Source organism: Trematomus bernacchii, unplaced genomic scaffold (genome assembly GCF_902827165.1).
Source record: "Trematomus bernacchii unplaced genomic scaffold, fTreBer1.1, whole genome shotgun sequence".
Classification (NCBI taxonomy): domain Eukaryota; kingdom Metazoa; phylum Chordata; class Actinopteri; order Perciformes; family Nototheniidae; genus Trematomus; species Trematomus bernacchii.
Window position 1 is genome coordinate 17,335,092 of NW_022987739.1, and position 21,435 is coordinate 17,356,526.

General features: G+C 39.7%; 2 protein-coding genes across 2 annotated transcripts; both read right to left on the reverse strand.

Moving 5' to 3' along the window:
- Positions 1-1,193: 1,193 nt before the first annotated feature.
- On the reverse strand, positions 1,194-11,620 carry cp (ceruloplasmin). Its single transcript, XM_034147817.1, has 24 exons — positions 11,460-11,620; positions 10,320-10,564; positions 10,024-10,236; positions 9,645-9,818; positions 9,473-9,564; positions 9,166-9,328; positions 8,931-9,069; positions 8,536-8,675; positions 7,938-8,078; positions 7,800-7,844; positions 7,036-7,250; positions 6,694-6,832; positions 6,387-6,599; positions 4,823-5,027; positions 4,514-4,653; positions 4,271-4,399; positions 3,944-4,050; positions 3,633-3,688; positions 3,402-3,473; positions 2,917-3,008; positions 2,649-2,788; positions 2,501-2,557; positions 1,944-2,049; positions 1,194-1,843 (listed from the first exon to the last, which is right to left on the reverse strand). The coding sequence occupies exons 1-24, from the start codon at positions 11,618-11,620 to the stop codon at positions 1,818-1,820; spliced, it is 3,210 nt and encodes a 1,069-aa protein (XP_034003708.1). The 3' UTR covers positions 1,194-1,817.
- A 2,316-nt stretch (positions 11,621-13,936) lies between these two features.
- tm4sf18 (transmembrane 4 L six family member 18) lies at positions 13,937-20,313 on the reverse strand. Its single transcript, XM_034147386.1, has 4 exons — positions 20,026-20,313; positions 16,363-16,431; positions 15,714-15,856; positions 13,937-14,367 (listed from the first exon to the last, which is right to left on the reverse strand). The coding sequence occupies exons 1-4, from the start codon at positions 20,203-20,205 to the stop codon at positions 14,169-14,171; spliced, it is 591 nt and encodes a 196-aa protein (XP_034003277.1). The 5' UTR covers positions 20,206-20,313; the 3' UTR covers positions 13,937-14,168.
- Between the last annotated feature and the right edge of the window lie 1,122 nt (positions 20,314-21,435).

Here is a 21,435-nt window from a genome sequence, read left to right on the forward strand (position 1 = left end):
CAGACTACCTTCTTTCTCATCTTTTGTTAAAATGTGTTAAAGATGTGAACAAGTTTGTACAGGCCATGAGAGCTGTACTTTTTCAGAATTTTCCTACATTTGTACTTACATTTGATGTTTTGAGTGTGTAAGTGAGTTCCAATCACAGACTTTATTGTCCCAATGTGAAGTATAGCACAATGCATGCACTTTATACCGAGATGGTGCACTCACAATGTTAAAAAAAGTTGAGTGTAGAACGCAGGACACTTCTCATGCTCAACGAAAGCCATCTAGGCTACAAAACAGAAATGGTGGATCCAGCCAGGATGGCGATCGATTGTTCTGTTCGATTGTTCCATACGCTTTGCAAAAATGTGAGCTCCTATGAATTACTTTTTGTATTGATACCCAACACTGAGTTTTTAAGTTGAGATTGGAAGAGCCACATTTTAAAACGTTTCTTACAAGCTGAATCTGAAATGTCAAACATGGCCACCTTATTGGTGATGAACACATTTTATTTGGGAAACATCATGGTCTTCCCTCTGGTGACCCCTTCAAGACAAATTTGGATAACTAATCTGTCCATTTTACATCTGAGCATTTTGGATTTCTGGCTATTTTGAATATCTTAGCCTCACATGTTGATAGCTGGCTTCATCAAATCTCACCTCTATCTTTATATATATATGTTTGCTTCAACAACAACTAGGAACAGACACACAATATTTGGGCTTTTGGTAAAGCCACCATGGTTGAGAGTGAGAGTGTCAGGCAGAGTTTCATAGTTTGATATGACAGAGCTCATCATTGAGATTCAGTACAGGTTTAGATCAGAACTGGCATTATGGGCCACATTTCATGGTCTGAATCTTTTAAATTCCATTTCCTTGCCAGCTAATGGAGGACTGCAGGTGGCTGCTTACACAACACTGATCTGCACTCAGTCAGCGAGTTATTCATGTGTGTGTGTTAGCAGGTGATGATAGTTAATCCTCACAATCTCCTATCCCTTAGAACAATGAAAGTGGCAAACTGCAGATTTATTTTGAAAATATTTTTGAGGCTTTATCCAAGTCTAGGGTAATCTGAGGACAGGATTTATGTGGCAAGTACTCAGTACTCGTGGACCTTGCATCTTGAAGCCCCATAAATCAGTGCATTTCGAGTTGTATGTTGATTAAAACTTCCTCGATCACAGTGACATCATCTGGATGAAAATAGGAATTGCCAGGTCTGTGGCAACATGCAACTTTATTGCTTTAGCACAGCAATAAATTGCTTCCTGGATTTAATCTGAACATGGTTCAAGACGAGCAGAACAAGTGTTAGTCTTGCATTCATGCAGTGCACCAAGTGTTATTGTGTAGGCTACTATGTTTCTAGAAAGTCTGACCATCACAGTGCATAAAGCAGCTACAGACAGATGGGTCAGCAACATCTGAGCTGATTTACAACACTGTAGCAATCAAGCCATGCAGAACACAGACTGCTACCACTGCTACATTTCAGTCCATTAAAGTGTTGATACTGTAAACAGAAAATCCACCTGTCACAGTTTCTTCTTTGCCTCAAACAATTCAAAGGGCAAGGCAATGTACTGTCAGGCTCTAGTGCCCCCTGCTGCCTGACTGCTGTTGTGACAGGACACACATTACTGTCATAACACTTTTACATTTTTTCTTTATTGTATTTTTACAGGTTTAGTGTTATTTTCGGGACATTTACAATCATTTTACACACTATGGAACACCACCAAATTACTGAATTTGATTCTGGAATAAAACTTTAGCTTGACCTGCTGTCTTCTTTCTTGATCCTTTTTTTTCAAATGTTCAGCCAAATAGTCCTGTCTTCTTTGCTGTTGAAGACAAACCAACATGTTTTCTTTGTCCAGTATCCTGATGCTATGACTATTTTCCACAGTGCAAATGTGTCTTGCTTCCCAAATGTTCCCTTACCTTTCTCGGTAACAGTATACATCGCCTCCATGCCACCTTTAATATGATCAGTGACGTGACAGTGGAGCAGCCAGGTACCTGGATACTGAGGGCGCATCTTTACTGTCTGAACAGGGAGAAGATAGCCAAAGATAAAAAAGATTGGCAAACTAACACTTTGCTAAAGCTTGATATAAGCCATCAATCACAAGTTGCAAGCATCTCATGTACTTTATCTTTCTTAAAAGTGATTAAAAAAATGAATCACATGTACATCTGCATTAATATTTTTTCATTCACATTTATTTTCTATTTGTATTTTTTTATTTTATTGTAATTTTTCACTATTTGCTTTTATTCTGACCTCTTCTAAGAACATATATGTTAAGGAAATAACTACGTTGTTAAAAGGATTAAAGATGTATCTATAAAACAGCTGATGAATAACGAAATTGCTGATGTTACACCGATCACTGAAGTTACACCTAACTTATTGGTGTTCAAATAAAACAAGAAGCACTTTTAATGTTTCAAAAGACAAATTGAATCAGCTGAATCTGGCTTTTTGGTGGTTTTACCTGAAAGGTGGCTGGAAACAGCTCATACACATCAGTACGATGAGGGCCTCCACCCAGCTGGGGAGAAGGAAGAGTTGGTATTTGTGATTACCAGTTTGTAAAATGTGCGATTGTGCAGGTGTATTGCATGTTCGTGTTTTTTGCATACCTTATATTCCACACTGTGTCCATGCCAGTGGGCAGTGTGTATGTCCACATCGTTGCCCATTCCCATCAGGTACCAGTACACCTTATCACCCACCTCCATGTTCAAACCATTCAGATTTGCATACATGTAACCATTAATGGCTGTATACACAGAAAACAGAAACAAACATTTATTGAAAATACATTATGCACATTATATTAGATGATGAAACAAAAATATCCAATCTTTCAAAATTATGCAATTGTTTTTGTGCACATGTTTGTCTCACCATGCATCCTGTTGCTCTCTATGAAGGTCTCATCATCCTTCAGGTTTGTGCGAGGGTTTCTGATGTGTGTCCGGATATTTTCGTCCAGATACCTGGAATAACAACAGCAACGATAAATTGGCAAACATTTGAAAGATATGTGTTTTTGAAAGGGCAATTTAGTCCTGCAGAAAGTGTTGAACTATTTCTACTGATGATATACTCCCATTTTAAATGCTGACAGTTGGACTGTGGACTATCTTGATTATCTGTGAAGTAGTGTCTAGACTAAAGTGGTTTTTATTTTTATAGCACAATTGAAATTCCATTCCATGCCATTGAAGAGGCAAAATAGGTTTCAGGCACACTACCTCAGAATTTAAATCAAAAACAGCCTTTGCGTCGCTAGATACAATGAATGATATGGATCTGGTTTTGTATTTATATGTGTGTGCTACTAAAGGACTGCAAAGTTGATGGTTAGTTTTAGGTTAGTCTTCACTTACCAGCTTTCATTCTCATCAAAAATCAGGAAAAGAAGCGCAAACTCTTCCACTTCCTTCCGCACACCAAAACTCCTGGAGAAGGGAACATTGTTTATAAAAGTGAACACTAGCACTATAACATACTTCCCACTAAATCAGATAAGCGCATTATATGAACTCAATGAAATAAATAAGAATGACCTAGGTTAGGTAGTTCAAATGTTTTGTTTTTGAAGTTGCAGGGACACTCACCTGCCCCAGCTACGACGACAGATCACCAACGGACCAATCAGACCGCTGTACATGTCCTGTTAGGCAGTGAGACCAAATAAGTGTGTGTGTGTGTGTGTGTGTGTGTGTGTGTGTGTGTGTGTGTGTGTGTGTGTGTGTGTGTGTGTGTGTGTGTGTGTGTGTGTGTGTGTGTGTGTGTGTGTGTGTGTGTGTGTGTGTGTGTGTGTGTGTGTGTGTGTGTGTGTGTGGTGTGTGTGTGTGTGTGTGTGTGTGTGTGTGTGTGTGTGTGTGTGTGTGTGTGTGTGTGTGTGTGTGTGTGTGTGTGAGATTACCTTGGTAACATCAGCAGTGGAGTAGTATGCCGACACAGTGCACTGCTCCTGCTCTGGGGTTGGTCCTGTATTCTTCGTAACGTACCAGTAGTATGAGTGAGTCTCGCCTGGGAATTACATTTTTTCAAGTTATAGAATCCAGAATTAGGATGAGGAAAAGACACAGATTGCTGAGGCCAAATAAAACTGTCTTGATATTTTTAGAAATAAATGCCATACAGTACATGCTCTAATTTTATAACAAAATAATAATGAAATGAATATATAAATAAAAACTTGCATTGAAAATGTTCAGTTTCTTTCTAAGCTGATATTTTACATCTCTACCTGGTTGGGTGAGATGGACATTTGGGGTTTCTGTCTTGACTCCATGAGCGTGGATGGAATAAGGCCTAGACGCCATGTTTTTAAAAACCACCGTAACTTTGTCTCCCACATTGGCATGAATCATTGGACCTGGAAGAAGGAAAAGTGTTGTTATTTCAAGAAAAATCATGCTGGCAAATACAGCATGTTTGAAAGTATTTTTATAATCACAGTTTTTGAATTTTGAATGTACTGAAAGTCTACCCAAAATGCCGAGGTGTTCCATATCAGCTGCTCTTTCCACCTGCTGAGTGAACTTTTTATTAGTGAACCTGAGGTAGACCACCTTCTTGTAACTGGAGCCTATAAACCCACCCTGCTGGTCCAGGAAGGCAGGAGCAGGGCTGCAGCGTGAGAGAGAGACAGGCTCAGATGTGTAGAATAATGTTAAAATATAACAAAAACTGCACAAATGTATATATGAGAAGTGCATGGTGTCCATTCACATCTATCTTTGAATTCAAATGTTACAGACAATTTTGTTATACTGTACAGGTGTAGGTGATTCTGTACCTGTCCTGTCCGCGAAACATCTCAGTCTCCCAGGTACGATTTGGAGAGTAGTTCCAGTCCACTTCCATGGCAGCGATGTAGTAGGTTTTTGAGTGGAGCATAATCTCACCCTGACGCTGCAACAAGCTGCACTTCTGTACCGTGTAGTTAGCTCTCATTCCAGCACGATATTGGTTAACTGTAGCTGACACCACTTCAAACTGACCTGAAACACACACATCATATGTTTAAGCAATAGCTCACGACAGGCCGTGGTATATGCTCATTATATCACAGCTAAGGGGCGTGGTTCGGCCCGACGCGAAGCGGAGGGTCGACAACCCCCTTAGCTGTGATATAATGAGCATATATCAAGGCCTGAAGTGAGCTATTGCTTTTATAAAACGGTTACCAAGTGTGGCAATATGAAAGAAAAATACACACTCTAATTTAAATAGTTTTTATTAGTAAATAATGATGTTCAAAATAAAATAGTCCCTCTGTTGCCTTCTGCACGAAACATAGTGCGAGGTGGTTGCTATGCAACAACACTAACAACAGCTAGCGAACATATTAGACAGAGAGCGTTGATCCATTATTTGGCTATTTATTTACATTAATGTGTATGTTGCCGTTTATTGTGCACTCACTGAAAAACTGTCCAGCATCAGTAGCATGGCTTACGTGGTTACTTGTATAGGCTGAGGTTGTTCTAGGCTGTTGCTTGGCGTGGCGAGAATATTGCTCCACTTTCTCCGGTCCCCGAGATTCGGCTTCCAGTAGCTCTGGAGAGAGCTTTCGCACCTGTGGCCACTAACGGTCATAATTTCTCTGCTTTGTTTCAAGACTCGCATCAGAAAGCTTTTGAATGGTGGTACTTTTCCAGTTGGTCGACCTGCTCTTCACGTAGCTCTACATGTCGTCGTTTAGGTGCTTTTTGTTCTGGAGATAGGCACTCCTCAATCCACTCCTCCATAGTAAGACACCCCCCCCCCCCCGGAGGTCGAAGTTAATCTTAAATGTTTTTGCGGACCTTTTTGATTACAGATTTGAAAACATCGTTGCTCGCTTTAAAAGTAGCACAATTCATTATGTCAAACCTTGGAAAGTATCTAAATATCCCTGCCCTAATGCCAAAGGAACTGCACACTGAATATGTTTTTGCCGTTTGATGTCTATGTCTGGACCGTTGCGTAAAAAGGAGGGTTTCTGCTCCGTTACTTCTCCGCTGCTTTCTTGTTCCAGTTTGAAAAGCAAACTGCAAGCAGTTTGCTTTTGGGCCGAACTGTATACTGTTTATCTCAGACGCGGAGGGTTACTGAGTTGTTGTGAAAAGTAACTTACAATTCTACCCGTGGTATACGCTCAGTATACCACGGCTAAGAACCAATCAGATTGCTTGATTTTACTTGTCCGTTTTATAAAAAGTAATATACCACACACAGGCCATGCCTAATATCAACACCAGACACGTGTTGAGCTTTTTAAAACCTTATAGGTTGTAACAATGTCCCTGAATTTTCTTACAAACATACTGTAGGATGACAGTGTGTGTGCGTGTGTACAGTATGAGGGATCTACATACCCATGCTGTCTGGCTCCATAGTGACAGTGTGTGAGATGTGAGGGAAGACGCTGATGGTGTCCCGTCGGTTCTGGCGGTAGATGAAGCGATTTCCCTGGAAGTAAAGGCTGATGACGTCTGTCTCTGTACCCAGTCCTGACACATGCCACGTTACTTTATCCCCCTTACACATGGTCAGACCTGGGAGGTTTCTATACACAAAGCCATTGATGGCTAAAAATGTGAGATAAAACAAACATCAAATGGGGCCAAGCATAAAGAAGTCACAGGTTGAGTGAGTGTGTGTGAATGTGTGTCTCCTACACACCATGCATCTTGTTGCTTTCTATAAAGGCGTCGTCAACAGTGACAGGACCAGGTACGGTTATTTTGTTCTCGTCCAGATACCAGCTCAGGTTCTCATCAAATGTTGTGGCCATGAGGTGGAACTCTTTGTTATAGTTCTTCTACATGAGGAGAAGAGGGAAATAAAAAGAGGAAAGGTGTCAAATGATGGTTTCATTGCTACATTTAAGTCATTTTGATTTGAAGTCTCCTTTTCTAGAATGTTTTTTTGTCTCAACACAGCAGACGTCCGATCAGACCTGAGAATAACAGACACAATACGATGTGACCTAATCAAACTAATTATTTTGTGCAAGCTTCTCACCTGGACTCCTTTCTTCAGGGACCCAGGTCGACAGATGAGGAGCGGTCCCATCAACCCAGATTGGGTGTCTTTAACAGGGTCCACTCCAGAGTAGTACAGATAGGTCAGACAGTCAGCCTCCCCTTGCACTGGACCAGCACCCACTGGTACTGTCCACTCATAGGTGTAGATTGTCCCGGGTCTGACTAGAGCAGCTGGCGGAGGGGTCACTACTCCTGATTACATTGATTTATATAGAGAAAAGTAGTTATTATAAGGGTAAGAGGGGCCACCTCCTTGTTTTTAAAAAAAGAAGCCCCCTGCTGGCATTCTTTCTGATGGCCAACAGGGGCATACTCCAGTGGTTGCAAGAAGAAGTCGAATTGCAAAGTCTATGAGAAAACTTGATTTATTACTAACGAGGTTTTCAATACAGCAAGTTGTACATGTCTCTGCTAAAGCTTTGTACAATTTAGGTTTTGTCCGTTTTTTGTCTGAAAACCCACTCACAATGTGTTCATGTGCATCACATTAAACTGTAATTGCTGAATAAAATTGCCTGGCATTTGGTTGTACTCAGTTCCACCCTCTTTGTTTCATTTTAGGAAAAGAGCAAAATGACCAAAATGACAAACTCAAGGTTTCAAAGCCCTTGTCCAAAAACCCATGGTAATGTTACTGCAACTACAGTATTTGTACTCCTTTTCAACAGTCTATAATTGGTGATAAGTATAATTCACGCTAACCTCAGGCTGGTATCGTATTAATTCAAGTTTTTTACTCACTTGGTTCCTTCTTCAACTCGCGTAGTTTCTTTGCTGTATGGGACTCTGAGGAGAAGAAGTTTAGGAGGAAAGAAAAATGGATTTCATTTTTGTGTCTTGTGCACAGATAAAAGTGTGTGTATATGTGCTTGTATTTACCTTCCAGTTCATTGTGATAGAGCGTCCCACTGTCTTCTATATTGTACTGAACACCATGTGGCTGTATGCTGTAAGGCCGGCTGGCTTTGTTCTTAAACACCACCTTGATAGTGTCCTTCTCTTCAGCTCTCAGCACTGGACCTGCAGACATGGATGGATACAATCACACATGTTAGAAATGTAGGAGCATTAGGTTTCATTTTTTTATGGAGATATCTCATTGTGGTAACAAGATCTTTCTAAAATATTTTTGAAAGTTTTGTATTGAACCCTAGTCCTGTCATGTAATGGATTCCAGGACAGCAAAGAAGGAGGTCCAAAATATGAACAAGGACTAAAATTATCAATGCCTTTAATGACAATGCTTAAAGGTCAGAAGAGAAGAGAATTGTTGTACCCAACATTTCCTTTGGTACAACAATTATATTAAATGTCACTACATTCAATACATCAATAGACAACAACAACAAAAACAGTAAACTGCAGAATACAGTAATAGGTGATTACAACAATGGCTAGCATTACCTACTAGCTAATTGGTTGCATAAAATACCTAATATCTGAAACATCTATAAAACCCCAGCACATCCTGGATTACCCATTATTCCAAGGTGTTGCTCCTCTGGGCTGCGTAGCATCTTTGTTATGAAGGTGTTGTCAGTGTATTCCACATAGCGGACCTTCTTATAGCGGCTTCCAATACGGTTTCGACCTCTTGTTACAAACTGTTCTGCTTCACTACACAGCCAGACACACACAGTGACACAGTACAAGTGATTAACTGATGACTCTATACATCAAGAACCAGCATGGACATTTTTGTGAAATTGTGTGCGTGTGTGTGTGTGTGTGTGTGTGTGTGTGTGTGTGTGTGTGTGTGTGTGTGTGTGTGTGTGTGTGTGTGTGTGTGTGTGTGTGTGTGTGTGTGTGTGTGTGTGTGTGTGTGTGTGTGTGTGTGTGTGTGTGTGTGTGTGTGTGTGTACAGTAACCGACCCATCAGTTGGTGGGATGGGAGCGTAATCCCAGATTTCTTCTTCAGCAGCAATGAAGAAGGGTCTGAGTTCACCGTGTGGCTGGGGTTTATGGACGTTGGGAAAACACTTCTTGATCTCAAATATAGCCTGCATTCCAGCTGAACAAAACAACAAAAGAAAATACTGCACAGTTATACATTTGTGGGAAGATCATCCTGCTTGAATCAAAATAAGAATGGGGGAAGTTAGCCCACCTGTCAAATGGTCATTGACGCTGCAAGCCAGCAGCCAGTGTCCGGGGTTGTCAGCTACCATCTCAGCTGTGGTGCTGGAGGCGGGGAAAAGACTGACTGTGTCTGTGTGGTGGTTCTGCACGGTCAAGATCTGGCCATGGAAATGAACCGAATGCATGTCCACCTGTTGGAGATAAATTACATTTAAACTGGGTTCAGACCAGATGCTTAACACCAAGACATTAAGTCAAACTGACTTGCATCCTTAAAAAGCACTTAATTTGAGCAACAGCAACTGGAAGACCTATAAAAGGTATTCAATATTTACCTCATTGCCTAAGCCAATCAAATGCCAGTGGATCTTGTTGCCTTGGCACATGGTCAGTCCAGGCAGGTTACCGTACAGAAAACCGTTTATACCTGTAATCCACACTCAGAGTTAAAGGTATTCAATGGAAGGGTATGGGTATTTGTATGTAGACTAGGATGTTCACCCTCACCATGCATTTTGTTGCTCTCAATAAAATCTTCGTCATTCTTCAGGTCCTTGGCAGGACTTGTAATGTGCGTCCTGATGTTTTCATCAAGGTACCAGCTGAAGTTCTCATCTGCCACCATGAACAGCAAAGCGTACAGATAGTCGCCTGAGTTGTCTCCATGTAAGTCCAGAGTTCCTACAGAGAAAAGGACATTTAGGTACAATATACATTAATGTACTGAAGGGGAAAGTTCACAAAAGGCCCTAAAAAATTGGGTGGCTATAGAAGGGACAATAAAAAGGGGGAAATAAAAGTACAAATACCTGAAAATAGTACTTAAGCAGCAGTAAATGTACTTAGTTTTACCACTAGATACCATAAGGTTAAAATGTTCCTGTACCTCTCTTACAGACGATGAGGGGTCCTATCAGTCCTGCGCTGATGTCTTTTGGTGGGCTGACGTGGGAGTGGTAGAATTTGGTCAGGCAATTGCTGTCCTCTGGTGTTGGACTGTGGGTCTCTGGGAGGGTCCACTCATACGTTACTATGGAACCTGGAGTTACTGAGTCGTCACGCTTTAGCTCTGGACCAGTACCATCGGGGTAAAGAGCGCCTGAAGAGACAGAAACAAGCTCACAAGGTCACATATCTATCTTTCTGTTATTAAGTTTGCCTTATAATTCATTCATTCCTCACCCTCATTGCCCTTGCTGTAGTTCAGTCCATGTGGGTGGATGCTGTAAGGCCTTGTTGCTATGTTCTTCAGGTGCACGATGACAGTGTCTCCCTCCTCGGACATTAGCAGAGGTCCAAGGTAGCCCAGCCAGTCTGGCTTTATCACCTCTGTCCTGTAGGAGGAGTCGGTGTACTGCTTATACACGGCCTTCTTGTAGGTGGAGCCGATACGCTGGGGGCCTTTTTTTAAAAATACTGAGGCTTCTCTGCAGAGAGAGAGAATGGGGAACATTATGGATAACAGTTCAAATATCTCAAAAACCTGTAATAGGCTAAAGCAACTGAAAAAAACACAAGAATACTAAAGTAGATGCTTAAAAATATATATTTGTACCTGCTCATCAAGCCATTCAAACCAGTGATTTGTGATGAAAAGCACATCACTAATAACATTAACCATGACTCAGTGATATTCAAATGTTCCAGATAACAGTGTGTACTAAATACCTTTTTTATCTGTACACTCTTAATGGACTTGACAATATTTTGGACACAAACATTCTGCTGAGATTATTCAGGGTGTGTCATAAAAAATGTGTTCATTTTTGTGAGGCCTTCATGAACCTGATACATTCTTCATTAATTACATACAAATGTAGATTTATTTGTGTTTCTGAATGTATCCTATCTAGTCGATTTGAGAGTACAGTTTGTGTTTTAAAGCATGTTGACCAGAGATATTAGAAGGACAAATAAAGAATTCAAATATAGAACAAGAGTAGCCTGAACAGGCAGATTTATTTTAATTTTTAAAAGTAAAAGTAAAAAGTAAAGTAAAATGCCTTTTGCACAAAAAGTATATAACAAATAACAGAATTGTGAACAATCTAAAATTAAAATAATCAAAATGTTGTTTTAGACCTTTTTTTGAAATAGGGGTAAACTGTTTGTGGGAAAAATGTAAACGCTTAAATATCCATGGAGTTTAAGTGAGATAATGTAATGGATATTTAAGGGACTGAGAAATTGGAAATTACATTATCTCTTTAAGTAATGAGGAGTCTTGCTTTTCCTATATTTGGATCAGTTAGCGCTGACTGACTGACTGACTGACTGACTGACTCCACCATAAAGACGGCAGTGTACTGTGAATGTACTTACTCATCCTCCTGCAGCGTGCGGTTTTGAATAATGTTCATTCCAGTTGGAGCGTAGTTCCAAGAAACTTCCTCTATCCTAAGGAAGTACTCTCTCCTCATCCCAGACACACATGCTGCTGCAAAACAGAGCAGCAACACTCCCCTTAATCCCAACCGATGCATTTTGAAGATGCAGCGCTGGCACTTCAGCAATTACAAGTCCACTTCAAAACTGCAGGAAGATTATTTGTGTTCAATGATGAGGAATACAGTATAATGATTGACAACAGTGCAGACAACTGAGAGCTGTTTGTCAGTCTGTCTGAGGGACTTTTGCCCCTCTGTGTGTCTTTATACCCCATGTGATGACTGCTGGGAACAGCCAAGCAGGGCAGAGGGGTCACTGACATTTAGAAACAACCTGTCACAGAGATAGAGTGACTTGTGTAAGAACAGAACGTTTTTTTAATGGAACAATTCAAGTGTTGTCATGAAAAGCCAATGATAAAGGGCCTCAGGTCAAAGATGATGTCCAAATGTGACATAGAATAGGTAAAAGAAGACACACCTTTATTTGCCAAGCTAAGTAGTTTATGACTTTAGCATTCATTTGAAGGACTTCCATCTGATTCTGAAGTCAGTTTAGTGAAGTCGGCTTTGAAGACTGGTTTATGATTTTGTATGTTTTTTAAGTAATTGTATTCATTTATGCTGTGAAAATAAATGGAACTTTTTCTTCCAACATCAACTATGTTAATATTCAGATTAATTTGCTAAAAATACGTTTTGTAATGGGTCTTGGGGTCTCAGGCCACATTTACTCAGTTTTCAGTCCTGATGTGGGTCAATACCCAGCAATTCTGGAAACTCCAGGACTGAACACACATGGACTCATTTGTGTCAGAGACAAGTTGGAACAAAAGTTACATTGGTTGAACGCCAGATAAGTTGATGGAAACATTTAATTTAATGTTAAAGTTTGAAAGCAGTTCAGCAGGGGATTCAAGCAGGCATTCACATTGATTGGGATATGTATTTGTACACAGCAAAATAATATGTATGTATGTGTTTGTGTTAAGATATCATTATGTTATTTAAGACATTTTAAGTGTGTTTGTCTATTTGTTTTAGAACTGATGAAGGCCAAAGTTTCAAAGTCTACAATACTGCCAAGTAAATATATTTTGTTGCCAAAAAATACAGACACACACACCCACACCCACACCCACACCCACACCCACACACACACACACACACACACACACACACACACACACACACACACACACACACACACACACACACACACACACACACACACACACACACACACACACACACACACACACACACACACACACACACACACACACACACACACACACTTCAACCGGTTTTTGTTAACAGAGGTCAGCTTAATGACTTACTCGAAACTTCAAATGGAAATAGCAATTTTTTTATTCAAGGTAGCACAAACAAACATACATTATAAAAATATGTCACTAAAATATATATAAAATGTTTGTTAACACTGGTCTAGCGTCTGAAAGACGTAAACAATTTACAACAAAATGCTCTGAAAATAAAAACAAATGTACAAACACACAAATAAACATCTGCTCATTATCTCTAAATTATCCAACACATTGTAGAACAAGAATCAAACAGGACAGAAAGGACACTTACTGAAGCATCAAATTAATCATGCTGATAAACAACTAAATAATGTGCATCTCTTCTTGCAACAACAACCCAACAATGACACAAGAGCTCATCTCGTGTCATGTCCAACATCATGAAACAAAGATGGTGGCCATCTTAAGAATATAGAGTGATAACTTCCATTGTAGTATCACCTGTTTATGCAAAACAACAGTAGTGTAGTTGTTGGGTTTTATAAATGTATAAAATACATTAAATAATGATAATTAAGAAAGCAATCAACGTTGACACTGAACATACATTTCTTGAAATAAGCTAATGAAACAGTTGTATGTTGAGTGTAAAGACAGTTCTTTGTCTTCTTTAAAAAAAAGCTTCACACACACCAATACTTACTTCAGTGAAATCTCCTATTATGTATTCCTAATATTATTATAAATATTATCAACGCTGCTTTACTTTGTCTCCATTATTTGTACATGTTGTTCTGTTGTCTTCTTTCAACAAAGTTAATTGCATCCTCTACGTTTCTATAGAGTATATTAATACAATCTGTCTTAAAACCTGTTTTCTGGCTGCACCAGAGGACCATAATTATCAATGACTGCATAGTGAGTTTTGCCAATAAGCAGGGCAAATTAAAGGTTATAACATAGTGATTCCATTGACGGTGTCCAGTTTCCATAATACTACGTGTGTGTGTGTGTGTGTGTGTGTGTGTGTGTGTGTGTGTGTGTGTGTGTGTGTGTGTGTGTGTGTGTGTGTGTGTGTGTGTGTGTGTGTGTGTGTGTGTGTGTGTGTGTGTGTGTGTGTGTGTGTGTGTGTGTGTGTGTGTGTGTGTGTGTGTGTGTGTGTGTGTGTGTGTGTGTGTAAGTAAGCCCTAGTTGTACTCACACACATACACTTATGCTTGGCAATGAGGCAGTGTCTAGAATGCCGTGTCCATTTGTGTCCATTGATGTCCTGTATGTGTGCATACAATAGAGTGTGTGATTTGTTTATGTGTGCACTTATGTCTCAGCAGGAGAGCCTACAGTACTTACAGGTGTATCTGTGTTTGTCTGTTGATTTAAGCATTAAGACTATACTCCTGCTTGTAGCAACAGGGTCTGCAGACAGCGTTGACTAGACCGTTTCCCAGCTGACAGAGACAGATGATGAACTCCAGCACAGCCAGGCCCATCAACACGAACAGCAGAGTCACGTTCCACTCTACGATGTGAACCGGCTGAAGGCACCGTGACCACGTCTCTGGTTGTAAGAGATACCTGGGACACAGATAGGGAGATCCGTAGACAATCAAACACAGACAGCAGCTGCATTTTTCTAAATGTTGTGTGTTCCACTACATTCTCTCAAGACAGTGGAGATGGTTGTGGACTTTAGGAAGAATGCAGCCCCACCCGCCCCCATCACTCTGTGTGACTCCCCAGTAACTGCTGTGAAGTCTTTCCGCTTCCTGGGCACCATCATCGCCCAGGACCTCAAATGGGAGCAGATCATCTACTCCCTCATCAAAAAAGCCCAGCAGAGGATGTTCTTCCTGAGGCAGCTGAAGAAATTCAACCTGCCAAAGACGATGATGGTGAACTTCTACACCTCCATCATCGAGTCTATCCTCACCTCCTCCATCACCATCTGGTACGCAGTTTCTTCTCCTCCGCTAACGGCCTCCTAAACCAGGCCCGGCCCCCCCACTGACACTTTACCTCAGCCACAACGTAGACTCTATATGCATTACATTAATGCACACAATGTTCATATACTGCTTACTGCACATATTTCTTATTTCATATTCTATAATTCACTGCATACTATTTCGCTGTAAATTACTGCTTTATTTTCTTGCTATCTAACTATATTTGATTACAGAGTCCTTAAAGATTTTTTGTTTTATATGGAGATTTTTTGTTTTATATTTTATGTATGCACCATGACATCAAGTCAAATTCCTCGTATGTGTGAACCTACCTGGCAATAAACCCGTTTTCGAGTGCTGAAATACCAAGGGGAAGAATTGTCTCTCAGAACACACTGATGAATACAAAAAATCATCAAATAAGCGATGCCACATCACAATGTTTTTAATGAATGCAAAAATAAAAACTGGTGGAGGCAAAGTCCAGTGTTTCTATATAAGGGCACCTTGTATTCCAATATCGCAGAAGTACCCTGGCCATTAACCACAGGCAAAACTAAAAACAGAGCATTATAGCAGCTCTGTTTAAGTGTTGTTGCTATGGTTTGGTGCAGTTGGTGTTCTTACACACATGTGTTGAACTTGGGTTAACCTAGATACAGTATGTTTAAATGTATTAATGACCTTTATAATTGAGGTTCATTTTATTTGAGATAACAGAGAAGAGAGCGTCAACAACAGTATGTATACTCTTTAGAAACAAATTAGAGCTAAAATGATTGACTTGTGATTAATCGACAATACTTATAATGAATAATCATTTGTCAATTTTTGTTTTAATCAACAATGCCCTAAAATGTGAGGAGCATAAGCAGTGACATTTTTTATAGAGATTTTTCACAATTCTTTTGACTTTTTAAAGACTAAATGAATAAAGAGACCCATGCCAGCCCAAACAGTGCAGTATCTCCCTACCTGCCGCCCTGGTCTGCAAAAGGGTACGACCATCCAAGCGAGGTGAAGCACTGTGGACCCTGCACCAAGGCGAACCCTGACATGACGAAACAGTAGCCAGACCCCACCAGACCGACAACAGCTGCCAACACTGAACCGCACATCTGTGAGAACACAGAAACACACAGTGATTTAAAAAGTGAATGTGTTTAGATGCCCTTGTCAATTTATGTGTGCCTGCCTGTCTGTTAAAATGTAAACTGTTTCATTTAGCTGTTTCATAGGTCAGATACAGAGGCCACTGTGACATACACACACACAGCTGTGCCTGTGGCTTGAGTGGCGGGAGCCAAGTTTACTTTGTTGAATGTTGACAAACAATGGGACCCTTGTTGAATTATCACTGCTGGATTAGCATTAGCATTCCACCTCATAAAGCGACAGTGTGGGCTGGCTTAAGGACAACTGTGCAGTTTACTGAGAAAGTAACAGCAGTAAACGGGGAACACTATGAAGAGACACAAGGGGTGAAAGACAAACAATCTTCATATTTCGATTTAAGAAAAGGGGAAAACATCTGATAATATTGGTCTGTGTGTAGAATTAATGAACATAAAATGAAGTCTTGGCTTGATTTTGAGTGTTTGAGTGTTGAGTGTAAGTCGCTTACCATTAAGCTCTCATTCCAGCAGCAGTTACATTTCCCCAGAGTGATAAATACCACAGCAGGAACCAGCATCTGAAAACAGAGAGACATTTATGAACAGCAGGATTTATTATGTATTTAATTTAAGTCTTTAAAGGATATTATATACATTGATATGTTTAAGATAGGAAAGTAGTACAGTAGGACTAAATATATAGATGCTAAAGCTACGTTAGCTACTCATATTTCAGTCTTATTAAACCTGCTATTCTTTGCATTTACTTGAAGCATTTCCTATCAACAAAAGCCAGATCAATATAGATCCTAAACCAAAACAATTACAAATTCAAATCTATTTACACAGCACATAGCAAACGTTTTGGTGTTGTTTTGGATACAGCTTTAGACGGTAAGCATGCTACGTTAGCATAACGAGATTTGACTGTTGTTTGTTTTTAAGCTACATATAAAGTCTAGGGGTTACTAATCCTTAGGATTACCCCTCCTGGGACCATACATCTATCATAAATTCATTGACAATTATTCTGACAGTAGCCACAATAAGTGGTCAAACAAGAGCATTCGTCACATTTATTGTTATGTAGTTGGAGGGCCTTACTGCGAGAGAAAGGCATTAGACATAGATTTTACATAAATGTGTTGTGTGTTTGTTTCAGGGTTGTTTTCTTTTACTTTCCCTCCCTCCCTTTTTCCTTTCCTCCTCTTTCCTGTGCTGTTGTCTCTCTCCCAGCGGTCACGGACTTTAAATCACGTCCCAACTGAGGGGGGGGAAGTTCCCAAGGCCTCAGAGATCATGAGCATCGTCACATACACATCCTGGATGTCCCTATAAAACACTATCTTTGAAAAGGGCCAAAGAGAGATACTGAACATACAGAGGGAAGTGCACACAGTGAGAAAGGAAGAGGGAGAAACAAGGAAAAAGGAGGGAGGAAGAGCAAGAGAGAGGAAGGGAGGAAGCTGAAGATAGATTTCTCTCAGAGGGGTTCAGTTTGCTCTTTGACTTTTAAATGTTCTGTCTTTTCCAAGAAGAAAGGAAAAGCCCAAAGAGGAAAACATAAAAACAGGATGGAAAAAGTGCTTGCAGAAATACTATTTTCTAATAACATTGCAAAAAGAACATGTACAAACTAAATACAGTGTAATGTTTTTAAAGTGAGAAGGACTAAATTGTCCCTCTTCTGCATCAGAAAGTTAAATATGGTATTGTAGAGGACAAATGCTTGGTCGCGTATAGTTTATTTTTTACATTCTACTTTCTTTTTAGAGTTGTTTGTTGTTTAGATATGGTATCTATCACAGTTAGGTGCAAAACTAGTTTATCAGCGCTCTCTTTTTTCTTACAAACCACCAGTGGCGACTGGTCATTAGGGGCAGGTGGGGCACAGCCCCACCTAGTGTCAGCAGAAAGTATTACAAATAATGATTACAAAAATGCAAAAAAAAAAATAAAAAAATATATAAAATATATTTTAAGATCATGTTTAATCATCTGATTCGTCTGTACATTGCTGTTTTAGTCTGTGTTCTTCTAATTAGTGTGTCTACAGTCACAGTGTGTGCCTATTGAGCTGTTTAGAGCCATGTGGGACAAAACCTGATTATGCCCCTTCCTCTCGCTGTGAAGTCAACGGTGACTGTAAAAACTACACTGCGCATGCTCAGAGTATTTTGTAATGAAATGTGTGTGGCAAAAAAATAATGACCAGAGGGGCATGGAGCTACCATCCCCACCATACGTCATCTCAAATCATTCAGAGCTGATTGGCTGTAAGTACGTGTGCCGCGAAAAGTGTGCTGTGTGAAGAGGAGACGAGAGAGCTGCAGTGGCGCGTCCTAAAACCAGGAAGTAAGCACAAAAAAGCAATGAGATTTCTCCAGAGGATTTTAGAAAATAGCTCGAAATAAGATCTGTGGGAAACGTACCTGTTAGATAAATGCACGTTTTGATCAGCCGGATAACATCCACATGTCTACCCTACTTTTATAATTTTTTTATCATAAATCTATGGATTAGATTTATGATAGACTTTTGAAACTACAAGAAGATAAGGAGGACTTTTACAAAAAAGTAATAGAAATGTTTGTCCAGAAGGATAGGCAAATGGACTTCATCTTCAAGTCAAGGTAAGACCGCCATTTTATTGAAAATGGGATCTTACTAAGAGAGAACAATTCAATATTTAAATGATAAAATGACATTTTTTGGGTATCCTTTTGTTGAACTGTCTGTTTAAAATTAATCGAAGCATCAGACAAAAAAAGCTTTTGAAAATAATATTATATTTTGGTTTAGGTCAAAATATAATATTTGTAAACCTGAAGAGTCAGTGCCAGTGCCTCACCAGCCATGAACCTCACTGCACGTCACTGCAGAAGCTTATATATAGACATCTACGTTTTTTGTGCCCCACCACTTTTGTACATATAAAAACGCCACTGCAAACCACCAAAAAAAATCACAATATTTTAAAGAGTGAAGCTGTATATACCCAAAACAAGTGCTGGTCTGGTCAGCGAGGTTAATCTGGTTTAAGGTAGGACAGAGGAGAGACTGTCTTTTTCAAAAAAACTAATTAAGAACAGCTGCTTTCAGTTCAGTCGGAGCATAAACCCATCAGATCAGCAGCATGTAGCAGACGGATTAACTGTGAATTCACACAACACTTCATTGTTCTCAACTGCAGGCACACTCAGACTGAGTGGTGTTGAAGGGGAAATCATTTACATTTGTTTAAAAAATTGCCCGTGTTTCTATGAGTCAAAAGCCTAGCCTGCATACAGATAAATGCAACTTGCAACAAAAAGCATTATGAATGTAAAGTAAGTAAGGCTTCAGTCTACTTCATAGTACAGAGTGTATCTACATGTAGCAGTGTTAGTTTTCAGTGAATGCTGCTTTATTTTGATGCTTTTTTTAAAGTACTTTCGGTGCTGAGCTCTCGCGTCACATGGCTGAAATACTGTTAAAGAATCTTTCTTTTTAGTTTTAGTGCAATAAAAACAGTTACTTAGTCATTTATTAGTTTCAGTTAATTTTTCTCTTTCCAGTGCAACCAATAGTGATGAGTTTAACCACGTGGTACCAGTTGAACTTTGTTAAAACTTTCTCCATATTGTTAAACCTCTTCTACCCGGCAAAATAATCCCTTCAGATTATTTATTTGTAAAGAAAAAAAAAAAAGTTTGAGAAGATAAATCAGGGTTTGGTAAAATATCTTGACTCAGACCAAGAAAACAAAGTACTTTCTATTATTGATTAGCATTAAAACTGAATAAATAAACCGTTTTTGCAGTGGGTAGAGACATCTTAATGTAAATCAAATTTTAAAAGTAAATTTGGACCTCATGCTGTTAAAGTATATCCCATGATACTAAAGTATAGCTTTTAAAGAAAGGATTACCATGCTCTCCATTTAATAATGGTAAAAGTAATGGGACCTTACTATGTGGTTATCTTTCTTCAAAATAAGTCACTGCTGCATGACCAGCACCTGGTGTTTAGTGAGCACACGCCCAACAACTCAGACAACTAACTTTGACCTAAAGAAGCCAGATGATCTGACCCAAACTGAAAAAGTTTCTATAAAAGAAAATGTGACCATACCAAAACATATAACATATACTCATCATCATATAAGAACATAAAGGCAGTTGTTTACTCACCAGTGCTCCCCCTCCTCCTAGTCCACCAAAGTACCAGATGTAGCTGGCCAGGCGGTCCTGCTGGATGTAGGTGATTTCTCCCATGGGAAACAGAAGCAGCAGGTTGCCCACGATACAGCAGAGGGCCAGAGGCAGCAGGGCCAGGCCCAGAGACCGGGCGAAACCCACGGAACAACACATCGCTCACCCAAAAACACACACAACTGCAGTGAGGAGAGGAGAGAACTGGAGTGGGTTGAGGAGAGCACGAGAACGAGGGGAGGGTTAGGGTCCGAGCAGCTGGGGAGCCAGGAAACAAAAAGAAGAAGTGACGAAAGCCAGCTATTTGTATGTGTGTGTGTGTGTGTGTGTGTGTGTGTGTGTGTGTGTGTGTGTGTGTGTGTGTGTGTGTGTGTTAGTGGTGTGTAGGGGTGTTGAACAGATGCTCCTTCCTTAGAGGAGGTTCTACCATGACACAATGTGCACTAGGAAACACACTCATACAGTAGGAAGTGTGTGTGTGTGTGTGTGTGTGTGTGTGTGTGTGTGTTCCACAGGCTTTTTGTCACACAGAATTCTGAAGTATTCATTTCCTTAGAATACCAACAGTGCTTTTTTTTTCAAATCCCCTTTTATCCACATGATGTTCACATTTATAATATGTAGCACAGTATATTTTTTATAAATTGTAACTAAATGCTCACAAATATCAATAATTGATCATTTTGTCAATAAGATTTTGTCTATTTTTTTGACAAGCCACAACTAATTAAAGACATGGAAACAGATAGTTATATCAACCAACAGGCAGAGTTGAGGTTTGCTTCGGTATGTCACACAAAGATTTGTTTTCCAATATGTTGCTCTATATTTAAGTGCAAATTAAGTAGTGCAGCTTATAAACACAGCTTGAACCCAAGATGCGTTATCAAAAGATACTAAAGTGTTATGCTACGATGCTGTAATGTGACAACATCATAAACCTGACTTATGGGGTAATTAATTAATTATTCATTAATAACATTAATTTCTGTCTTTTATTATTTCACTGCCGAATATTTATAGTTGTGTTCTACATTTCAAATGTAGCATTAACATTGTAGATTAGTTGTATGTGCCAATCCAATCCAATGACATATTTTCAATATTCCCCTTTGGCAAGGCCCCCTGAGTCTAGGTCAGAATGATAGAACAGCTCAGCAGGTCTATGTGGGGCAAAAAATGACTGCTGATAGTGCTGTGTCAGAAAGCTACTAACACTGTGTGTGTTATTATGTGTGTTTCAGGGGCCCAGCATGTTGTGAGCTGCTTCAAAATCCAGCTGGAATGTCCCACATCCAGATAAACGGCGCTGTAAACTCAGACCGGCCACTAACGAGCTGCTTCAACCAGTGTTAATTAAGACAGATTAAGAATAACATAAGTGTGTTT

Bases quoted from the DNA above. Each gene is read 5' to 3' on its own strand.
- cp (XM_034147817.1), bottom strand. From the start codon at position 11,620: ATGCATCGGTTGGGATTAAGGGGAGTGTTGCTGCTCTGTTTTGCAGCA. The intron at 8,676-8,930 runs GTCGGTTACTGT...CTGGCTGTGTAG, and splicing joins CCCATCCCACCAACTGATGG to TGAAGCAGAACAGTTTGTAA. The intron at 3,689-3,943 runs GTAATCTCACAC...ACTGCCTAACAG, and splicing joins CCACTGCTGATGTTACCAAG to GACATGTACAGCGGTCTGAT.
- tm4sf18 (XM_034147386.1), bottom strand. From the start codon at position 20,205: ATGTGTTGTTCCGTGGGTTTCGCCCGGTCTCTGGGCCTGGCCCTGCTG. The intron at 15,857-16,362 runs GTAAGCGACTTA...GTGTTCTCACAG, and splicing joins GCTGGAATGAGAGCTTAATG to ATGTGCGGTTCAGTGTTGGC. The intron at 14,368-15,713 runs GTAGGGAGATAC...TCTGTGTCCCAG, and splicing joins TTTGCAGACCAGGGCGGCAG to GTATCTCTTACAACCAGAGA.